This window comes from Amyelois transitella, chromosome 14 (assembly GCF_032362555.1).
Source record: "Amyelois transitella isolate CPQ chromosome 14, ilAmyTran1.1, whole genome shotgun sequence".
Lineage (NCBI taxonomy): Eukaryota > Metazoa > Arthropoda > Insecta > Lepidoptera > Pyralidae > Amyelois > Amyelois transitella.
This window is the reverse complement of record NC_083517.1, coordinates 10,137,791-10,149,371: the sequence shown is the minus strand read 5'-3', so window position 1 is coordinate 10,149,371 and position 11,581 is coordinate 10,137,791. Positions and strand designations below refer to the sequence as shown.

The window sequence follows — 11,581 nt, the reverse complement described above, 5'->3', positions numbered from 1 at the left end:
CCCCGCAAGGGATATAAACGTGATTTTATGTGTGTGTATTATTAATATGAATGTATTTTCGACACAAATGCTTTGTCAAGATTGAAGACAACCTTTACTTTAGTGCCTTAAAAAATGGACTACATAAAAAATGCGGCGAAAAAAAATGGCCGTTATTTTCCAATATCCCCGTTTCCCGCACTCCCAGCAACACAGACTTGCAAACGCTATCCTTGATTCTAACAATCCTCATTGCTGCAATAAAACCTGAGAGGGCAATTGGCCAATTTACCAATTGCAGGTGGACACTGCCTTTATTGCCAGAGAGCTGTGGCCGGCGTCACTGGAAGACGTGCCTAATTGTATTCGGATATGCGGTGGATTCTGTTAATCGCAGTTGCAGGTATGTTAACAAATTTAAAAAAAAAATTGCCCTTACCAGTGGATAGACAAATTAAAAAATATATTTTGTTTTGTGCCAGTATCAGAGGATGGATTTGATAGAAAATTCTGAATTTGATTAATTTCATGTGATTTAAATTACCCAATAAATAAATATAAATAAATAAATATATACGGGACAAATTACACTGATTGAGTTAGCCTCGAAGTAAGTTCGACACTTGTGTTACGAGATACTAACTCAACGATACTATATTTTATAATAAATACTTATATAGATAAACATCCAAGACCCAGGACAATCAGAAAAAGTTCTTTTCTCATCATGCCCTGACCGGGATTCGAACCCGGGACCTCCGGTGTCACAGACAAGCGTACTACCGCTGAGCCACAGAGGCCGTAAATAAATGTTTTTCAAACAAAGAAATAGGAATGTATACGACAAACGATATGTTTGTAATTGAAAATTATAAAAATTAATGTGTCGTCTTCTTCCAACACACGCAGTTTTCTGTGCAACTGTCAAATTAAAATCAAGATTTAAAAAATTCGATCACCCATGGTGGCGAAACGAATAATTGGCCAATATTAACAAAAAAAAACACACATCTATGGTCTTATATTATTCTCAATTCTTTTTTTGATTTTGTGATAATTTAAAATGTTACCATGTAAAAGTTTATAAAAATTTGTAAAAAAAGTCAATTTATTTGCTACAACACTATTCGTGATTTTTTAATATTTTTAATGCTTAATTATTTAAGTTTAATTAAAACATGTGCCGTGTGATCCCTAACACTTAAGAATAGGACCATTTCATGGAATATCTGATGGGTGTCGTAAAATACAATAAAGGGAAGGGCAAATAATCATAATATTGATCTTATGAGCTGCTAGCAAACCTGTCAGTATTTGAATCACAATATGAAATTGAGATTACCTAAGCTATACAGTAAAACGTGGCCCTTCAATCTTTTTAAGACTGATAAAAATAAAATACAAGCATTTAAAGAGTGTTTCTTTAGTTTAAATGTAGGTATTAAGGAAATATTTTAGTTAATTATATAGATAGCTGTAATCTATTATGCCGCAGTAATAATACTCAGTTCCAACTATTTATTTCACTCATTTTATTTTCAAATACCTATAAATTAATTTAGGAGCGTTATCTTAGTATAAAATAAGGTTAGGCCTTAGAAATGGACATAGCATACGAAGCCTTAGGTCCAAAAATAAATTGTGAGTATATTTAAGTTTAATTATAAATGTAAAAGTATGTAATTATGTATGGATACGTATACTGCTGACCCGATTACGATGGAATTTGGAATGTAGGTAGCTGAAGACCCAGAATAACACAAATGCTACTTTATATCAGGGCAGAGCCGTGGGTGAGAGCTAGTAGGTATGTTATATTTCTGTTAATATTTTAGGCGGTAATTTTTTTTTTAGGGACAAATTACACATGTAATTAAAGGATAAGAAGCCTTATAAATAAATAGTAGTGCCGTGTGGTTCCCGGCACCAATAGAAAAAAGATTATGGTCCTCCATCTTTCTCCCACAGATGTCGTAAAAAGCGATTAAGGGATAACTAGGAATTCTGCTTTTAGGCGATGGGCTAGCAACCTGTCACTATTTGAATCTCAATTCTATCACTTAGCCGAACAGCGGAACGTGAGCTATCAGTTTTTTCAAGGCTCTTTCTACCCCGTGAAGGATAAAGACGTGACCACATGTAATGTATATAATTTTATCTCGTTCCTACGTAGTTAAAAGTAACTTTGTGCATCTGCGCGTTATTGCTATTAAAGTGTAGAAGGCGCAATTGATTTGACCTTGAAAGATGCAATTCTATAAAACCATTAAACATCAAAGAACCAAATCCAATTAAAGTTTACTCATTTTAGTTCACGGTTGAAATAAATCTTTACGTTAGGTAGGAACTAAGCAGAATTTTTAACTTTTATCATTAGCTAACCACACAAACAACTTACATAAATATCTAGCGTTCGTCGTAAACGTTCTGACAATGTCAAAGTTATTTTTAGTACAGGTGGTAAACAAAGATTCTCTTCGTGAAATGTAAGTTATTATTATTTAATGTTACTAAGTAAAAATCCAATGAGTTATGACATAAATGGATAGTTCGATCTTCAATTGCCTTGTTTAGCTGTAATTCTTAGATTTCTAGTTATTATAAAGCTGAATAGTAAACAATACTCCTGACGTGACCGACGCATTTTTGACAGCTAAGTTTGACGTTCATTCACTGACATTTTTTTTGACAATAGAGGTGTTGCCATGTAAAGTTGATTTCTACTACATGTACAATTTATAGTTAAAAATCTGTAGGGGTACTTAAATTTACGTCAATAAAATTACGATATTAATTGAATGTTAACCATTTAATTTTACTGTTTCGTTTTTTTTTGTTTCAGCGTTCGCTGTTAGAAGCGAGGAAGATATACTTATGAAAAATCTAACCACAGTAACATGGGCGCATGCCGTGAACAACAAGACATATCTACAGGCAGCTTTAGCTAGTAAGCATACACATTTAAAACTCAGCGACCTATTATTGTAAGCCAAGGATTTTTTAAGATTTAATTCCCGTAAAACGATTTCCCGTTTTAAGATTTCATTAACTGTTGATCTAAACTTTAGAATAGTATCACTCCATCTCTTTTCCACGGATGTCGTAAAAGGCGAGTCCACACGTTTCTATCTTCTCTAAATTCCTTTTTGTAACCTGTCCACTGCTATAAGCCTTACAAAATCTGTATTGCCATATTTCAAAAGTTATACTTAATTTATCTGATTTTTTTTCTTTTTTAATTATAATTTGGCATTAAACTTAGTGTTATTCAGTATATAGCTGTCTGGCTAGATGCCATGTGGTTCCCGGCACCAATAAAAAAAAAGAATAGGACTACTCCATCTCGTTCCCATGGATGTCGTAAAAGGCGGCCAAGGGATAGGCTTAAAAACTTGGGATTCTTCTTTTAGGAGATGGGCTAGCAACCTGTCACTATTTGAATCTCAATTCCATCATAAAGCCAAACAGCTGAACGTGGCCTATCAGTCTTTTCAAGACTGTTGGCTCTGTCTACCCCGCAAGGGATATAGACGTGATTATATGTATGTATGTATAGCTGGCTTAACCGCGGATAATAGCTTCTACAAAATAAATTTGCGCGATAAACTTCAATCTTAATTATTACGAGTTCGCGAACATGTGCATTCCTAGAAATAGCCATTAATATCAATTATTGCACTGACGGATTTAGGATCGGCGTAAGAGGCGACAACTAGTGCATATTAATTCTGAAAATTGGTCTCTTGCCTTGCACAATACCACGACTACAGTTCGAAAAGACAGTTCAAGAGTAAAGAGTTTGTTTTTTACCATGAATCTTGATTAGGTGAGGCAGTAAAAACGTATAGCGAACCCCGACTGAACTACATCTTTGTACTGGAACTTGACGTATAGAATTATACATACATATGGTCACGTCTATATCCCTTGTGGGGTAGACAGAGTGAAGTTTGTTAGTAGTATTAACTTCTTCCCTATATATTATAAACATGCAGTGCAATGTACATCTTTTTATTCAAGGATTGATTTAATGACAAAACATTCAGTGACATTATATATAGATTATAAACTCCTTTCTAGTATCAGCACACAATACAGAGCCAACAGTCTTGAAAAGACTGATCGGCCGCGTTTAGCTATTTGCCTTAATGATAGAATTGAGATTCAAATAGCGACAGGTTGCTAGCCCATCGCCCAAAAAGAGAATCCCAAGTTTGTAATAAGGGATAGGCATCCCTTAGTCGCCTTTTACGACATCCACGGGAAAGAGATGGAGTGGTCCTATTCTTTATTATTTGTGCCGGAATCCCCACACGGCTGAGATTTCCTCACGATATTTACCCACACTTTAGGCATCTAAACATTTTCCGATTGTAGGTATCAACTCTTCGTTTCTATATTCTTTCAGGCAACGTCTCCATGTTGGAAGCGGACATAGTCCTGGGCCATGTGTCAGGGTCTGAAGGTCCACCGATCCCGATCATGGCGCACCCCCCGGCCACCTCATCAGACCTGTCTCTGGCAGAGTTCCTGTCAACAGTCCAGGAAGCCAACAGGGGGAAGTCAAAGCCTAAGGGGGTCAAACTGGACTTCAAGTCGATAGAAGCGTTTGAGAAGTCTCAGGAGCTTATCGGGCAGTACACTAAACCTGAGGTGATGGTTCTTTAGTATCAGGATATCTTGATAATTTTATTCTTCGGTTGAAATTACCATGCTGTTCCGGCGGGCTGGAGCCGTGCGGTTCCCGGCACCATTAAAAAAAAAGAATAGGATCCCTCCATCTCGTTTCGTGTCACTGGATGTCGAAAAAGACTAAGGGATAGGCTTATAAACTTGGGATTCTTCTTATAGGCGAATGTACTCCAATCGTTTATGTACGACTAGCGACCCGCCCCGGCTTTGCACGGGTGCAAAATTATAAATGTTATTATACGTAAAACCTTCCTCTTGAATCACTCTACCTGTTACAAAAAACCGCATCAAAATCCGTTGCGTAATTTTTAAGATTTAAGCATACAGACAAACAGACTAAAATAGCGACTTCGTTTTATACTAGGTATGTAGTGATATCACAAAGATTGAGCTAGCGTCAAATTAAGTTCGAGACTTGTGTAACGAGATACTAAATCAACGATGCTATATTCTATAATAAATACTTATATAGCTAAACATCTAAGACCCAGGCCAATCAGAAAAAGTTCGTTTACCACCCTGACCTGACCGGGTATAGAACCCGGGACATTTTGGTACAGAGGCGAGAATCCGACCACTGCGCCACAAACAGGCTGCTAAATGTATATTAAATATAAAATAAATATATACGGGACAAATTACACAGACTGAGTTAGTCTCGAAGTAAGTTCGAGACTTGTGTTAGGTACGTTACTCAACTATACTTTATTTTATAATAAATACTTATATAGATAAACATCCAAGGGCCAGGCCAATCAGAAAAAGTTCTCATCATGCCCCGGTCGGGATTCGAACCCGGTACCTCCGGTGTCACAGACAAGCGTACTACCACTGCACCACAGAGGCCGTTAATAATAAATAATAATAATAAGGAATACTTCATTTGTATAAAGAAAGTTCAATCTCACATAATGAACCAGGAAGAGTTCCACGAGGCCTTTTAATAACAATTTTAACCATATTGATAACGAATTTAGGGTTTAAAATCGATTGATAGGTGGTTTGCATATGGTATTTAGTGTAACGATCACTTTAATTGAGTCAGCCAATGAATTTAATGAATAATCTTCGTTTGAATTAAGCTTTCAGTAAAATAAACAGCTTATTGTTGGTCATTCTCGATACATTCGTAATTGCATTATGGCTCATACAGATTTATACTACAAACATACATACATATGGTCACGTCTATCCATGCGGGGTCGACAGAGCCACCAGTCTTGTAAAGACTGAATGGCCACGTTCAGCTATTTGGTTTAATGATAGAATTGAGATTCAAGTAGTGATAGGTTGCTAGCACATCGCCTAAAAAAAGAATCCCAAGTTTGTAAGCCTATTTCTAGTCGCCTTTTACGACATCCATGGGAAAGAGATGGAGTGGTCCTATTCTTTTTTTGTATTGGCGCCGGGAACCACACGGCACGATAGACTGATTTTTAATTATGCATAGTACGAGTACTTTCTTCGAGAGCGTAGGTGGATCAGTGGTTAAATTGCCAGACTTTTAAGCGAGAGGTACCGGGCACGAATAACAATAACGTAAAAAACATTGTCAATACAAAAGTGCACTTATCTTTGAATGAATACATTCAGTCTGACACGTCCATTATTTGCAATTTGCATTAATGTGTTCGGGATCGGTAAAAATGATATTTTTATTGAGTTTAATGCCGTGTGGTTCCCGGCACCAATACAAAAAAGAATAGGACCACTCCATCTCTTTCCCATGGATGTCGTAAAAGGCGACTAAGGGATAGGCTTACAAACTTGAGATTCTTTTTTTAGGCGATAGGCTAGCAACTTGTCACTATTCGAATCTCAATTCTATCTTAAAGCCAAATAGCTGAACGTGGCCTATCAGTCCGCTCAGGACTGTTGGCTCTGTCTACCCCGCAAGGGATATAGACGTGATTATATGTATGTATGTTTAATTAAGTATTTCAAAGGTGATAATTTATCGCCAAGCGAAAGAGCATTACAGACTTTTTTCGAAACGTTATATTTTTCGGCACCAATACAAAAAAAGGATAGGACCACTCCATCTATTTCCCGTGGAAGTCGTAAAAGGCGACTAAGGGATCGGCTTATCAACTAGGGATTCTTTTTTTAGGCGATGGACTAGCAACCTGTCACTATTTGAATCTCAATTCGTGGTTTGGTGATTAAACGTGGTTTGTCTTTTAATTACTGTTGGCTCTGTCTACCCCGCAAGTGATATAGACGTAACCATATGTATGTATGTATCCAATTGTTTCATTCTCCAGGTCAACTTCCCAATATGGCTGAACGCCGACATCTTACCCGGGCCTGTGGAAGCAACCACCAAGCCGGTAGACGCCGAGAGGTTTCTCAAGCTTGGAGCCACTCATCCCAGGACCGTGCTGTCCATAGGCTGGACTACGAGGTTTGGGGGGAACATCACGGAGGGAGAATACAGCAGAGAGCACATAGGGACAATGCTGAGAATGATACACGAGAACCATGTCAACCAGACTGTCACTTTTCCTGTAAGTAAATGCATCAATGTGCATACATACGTACATATGATCACGTCTATATCCCATGCGGGGTAGACAGAGCCAACAGTCTTGAAAAGACTGAATGGCCACGTTCAGCTATTTGGCTTAATAAAAAATAGGTTGCTAGCCCATCGCCTAAAAAAGAATCCCAAGTTTGTAAGCCTATCCCTAAGTCGCCTTTCACGGCATCCAAGGGATAGAGATGGAGTGCTCCTATTCTTTTTTGTATTGGTGCCGGGAACCACACGGCACATCAATGTGATAACAGTTTTACCCCAAAGATATACCTATACATCGATATAATATCGATCTAGTTTCATATCACGGGTATACAGGTATTTCTTGAGTCGCGAGGGTATTTGATACCTATTGTTGCGGGTCGAAGTGACAGTATGACCTGATCAGGCTCCTGCCCCCCCTTGCCTCCCTTTTTCTTCACAGGGAGCCCCGACGTCCAGTAAGAGTCCGCTGGGATTAGTCGTCGGCGATTGCGGCAGTGAGGCCATCAAAGAATCCTCCGATGTGGTGTGTTTTGGATAAATGAGGTCATCAACTCTCATTCCAAATGCCTATAAAGTTCCACTAATTTGGTGTCAATGTTGCTATGGGTAGTGTCATATGTGAGGTCATTGACCTCGGAGAGCACTAGGTCGAATAGTGCTAGTGTAAGTACTTAGTAAATAGTGTTAGTACTATGACTTCTGACGCTATTAGGTAGAGTCTCTCTCTCGAAATTAATCAGTCACCAGTCTTTTTCTATACCTTATTCGGGATAACATCATGTTATCAATATTCCAGGTCCGCGCCGGCCTCGCATCCAACAGCCAGCCAGTCCTGCTAGACCTCCTTCGGGAGACTTCCTCCCTCAACTCCTCAATGACAGTGTGGTCTAGCGAGGGCGACGCCGTGGAGACCGACCGCCTCCGGGCGCTGATCCTGACCGTGGGTCTGGAGAGAACATACCTGGACGTCCCCGAGGAGCTGTCCACGAGGCTGCACCTGCCGCCCGCTGATAAGGTTAAGAATTGATGTACTTTAGACTCGTTATTTAAATAAATCTGATGGTTTTTCGATGTTGTGTTTATGTTATTTGGTCGCACGTGTAAGATCACTATATCTCCTTTTTGACGGCCTTTGTGGCGCAGTGGTAGACGCTTGTCTGTGACACCGGAGGTCCCAGGTTCGAATCCCGGTCAGGGCATGACGAGACACGAACTTTCTCTGATTGGTCTTGGATGTTTATCTATGTATATAAGTATTTATCATAAAATATAGTATCGTTGAGTTAGTATCTCGTAACACAAGTTTCGAACTTGCTTCGAGGCTAACTCAATCCGTGTAATTTGCCAGGTGTACATATTTTTTTGGTTTTATCTAAGGCTTTAGATATTCATTTTATACAGCAATCATGACTGAAATTAGCCATATAGAGATTTTCTGTGATTATTGGCTCTGTCTACACCTTAGACAGTACGTGTAAGTAAGTGTTACAATTATGTATGTATTCGTCAAAACGAAGTACAAGCCATACTACCCTATACATAAAGGTACCTACTTAGTATCACATTATAATTTTAAATCTAACTAGACTTGTTTAAACCTGGTATTGCACAATTTTTATTTATCTATTAATAGGTGCTCTGTACAAAAAACCTTTCCTTAACCTTAGTTACATCCCATAAGAGTTGTCATCTCTCCGAAATAAAGGGAACTAATGTCCTTCTGAGTATTCCGGTGTAGGCATATGAAGTTGGACAGTTAACATTCTAGTGAATAAGGTCAAAGGTCACAGGTCCGCTGGTTATCACGGCAGATAGCTAATTGAATAAACTTTCTGTGTTACTGCAAATAAATCTTACGACGATTATTGCTATTGACAATCTGTGTGTAATAGGAAATGTAGAAATTCAGAGATAACAAGCCGAGCGCAAGTAGGTAGGTATATGTCCTCACTTTGTGCCAAATCTCATGACTGTAGGTCAAGGGACAGTATGTTAATAGGTTTTGATTTTCAAAAATATATACATACATTATACAAACATATAATCACGTCTATTTCCCTTGCGGGGTAGACAGAGCCAACAGTTATCAAAAGAGTTATAGGCCACGTTCAGCTGTTTGGATTAATAAAAGAATTGAGATTGAAATGGTGATAGGTTGCTGGCCTATCGCCTAAAGGAAGAATCCCAAGTATATAAGCTTATCCCTTAGTCGCCTTTACGACATCCCATGGGAAAGATATGGAGTAGTCCTATTCTATTTTCTATGGTGCCGGGAACCACACGTCACCATACATAAAGAATATATATATGTATTTATTCTTTATGTATCATAAATAATATATAAATTGTTTAAGAAGAAATTTTGAACAGTGCCCTATATAGTCTATGGTTAGGTATAATTATGTAGTCTAGGGTTGTACTAAGAGAGGATTTTTCTGTAATTCCCGCGAGAATGCAACTTATCGGGAATTTTTGTTACATTCAGACGGAGCCCTGAACGCTCTGTAGTAAATCTATAAAGAAGGAAGTCAGGTCTGCGGAGGGTGTCGACCCGCCACATGTGTTACACGTGCGCATGCGCATTGACATTCAGTGATCTGCATCGGCGCAGGCGCAGCTTAACAACGTCACCGCTGTATTGATTTGTATCATTTTTTAATGAATGAAATCATTTACAAATTTAAAAGCGTCGGTTCTCAATTTACCTAATACGAGTAAGGTGTTGTTGTTCCATTTGCGACACTATCCTTTACTATAATACTTCTTTTTTCATCTATATTTTAAAATCTCCATGCAAGCTCAACAGTTAAGGTTAATTTATACAGTATGTTTAGTATACTTGACTTTACCTTTATTAATGTATATATTTTGTACATCATTAAATAATAAAAAATACAACCAGAACTTAGACTAAGGAGAAATGTTGTACAGGGCGCTACATACATATATTTAAAGAAATTTCTTCCAGTAGGCCCACGACGGAAAAAAATATAGAAAGGAATTGGCTTGGGTACATATTGATAAGATATATAAGCTCTATTTAGGGCACACTTGATTTGACAAGTATGTTTTTTTATTGCCTCTGATAATTCATAACCTTAGCCAATAACGCTTGTCGATTATGGGTTAAGCTTTTGAAATAAGTATACCTAAAAAAGTGATAATAAAACAATTGAAAATTAATTGCCGTGTGAGGTCCCTGCATTTTATAATACGACCGCATTTTATCTCTATCCCATGGATGTAGTAAAAGGCGACTAAGGGAATATGCGCACATTCATGTAGGGAGAGACTTATGAACTAGGGATTCTTCTTGTAGGCGATTGGCTAGCAACCTGTCACTATTTGAATCTCAGTTCCATCATAAAACCATACAGCTGAACGCGACCTTTAAGTCTCTTCGAGACTGTTGGCTCTGTATACCCCGTTCGACACAGACGTGATCATATGTATGTAAATACATACATACATATGGTCACGTCTATATCCCTTGAGGGGTGGACAGAGCCAACAGTCTTGAAAAGACTGAATGGCCACCTTCAGCTATTTACCTTGTATATGTATGTAAATACTTGATATTGAAACAATTCACTGCAAGTCAACGGTCTTGAAAAGACTATTAAAACTGAAAAGACTGTTTGGATTAATGATATAATTGAGATTCAAATAATGATAGGTTGCTAGTCTATCGCCTAAAGGTAGAATCCTAAGTATATATAAGCCTATCCCTCAGCCCCTTTAACGGCATCCCATGAGATAGATATGGAGTATGGAGTGGTCGTATTCTATTTTCAATGGTGCCGGGAACCACACGTCACTGTACATAATAAATATATGTATGTAAATACTTGATATTAAAACAATTAACTGCAAGTCTGTCTATCCATAGGATGACACGACAGGGCAGCAAGTTATAATGATGATGTAACGGTGAAAACATACGGTTAGAAATCACGACGCCAACATGGATATGACAATGTCTGAAAATAATATGTATAAATTAGTAAAAGCATGATAGAATAACAATGGAACAATTGAATACTTACATAACGTGAATTTTTAGTTTTAATTTTGACGCCATATTTTTTTTACTAAAATTTTTATTCATTCATACAAAATACGAAAGTTTTATTAAAAAAAAATTTATTCATTCATACATAATAAACGTAAATCAAAATTATTCATAGCTGAACGAGGCCTATCAGTTTTTTCAAGACTGTTGGCTCTGTCTTTCCCGCAAGGCACTATATGTATGTGTGTATTATATTTTTTTATTCACTGATAGCATAGTTATTAAAAAAATATACATGTAAAACAACTTTTATTAAGACGATATCCACAAGCGCGATAATTATGGTAGCTGCCCAACAAATAGGTTCATGACGTGAA

General features: G+C 37.6%; 1 protein-coding gene across 2 annotated transcripts; it reads left to right on the top strand.

Annotated features, from left to right (window-relative positions):
* Nucleotides 1–207: 207 nt before the first annotated feature.
* Nucleotides 208–8,263, top strand: LOC106132318 (protein FAM151B). 2 transcript variants are annotated; one of them, XM_013331684.2, is made up of 5 exons: nucleotides 208–382; nucleotides 2,822–2,926; nucleotides 4,388–4,632; nucleotides 6,936–7,178; nucleotides 7,989–8,263. In XM_013331684.2, exons 1-5 carry the CDS (start codon nucleotides 352–354, stop codon nucleotides 8,217–8,219), a joined length of 855 nt encoding a protein of 284 aa, XP_013187138.1. In that variant the 5' UTR covers nucleotides 208–351; the 3' UTR covers nucleotides 8,220–8,263. The 2 variants fall into 2 exon arrangements, with proteins under 2 accessions (XP_013187138.1, XP_013187139.1); XM_013331685.2 differs by lacking the exon at nucleotides 208–382 and adding an exon at nucleotides 2,386–2,465.
* Nucleotides 8,264–11,581: the final 3,318 nt, after the last annotated feature.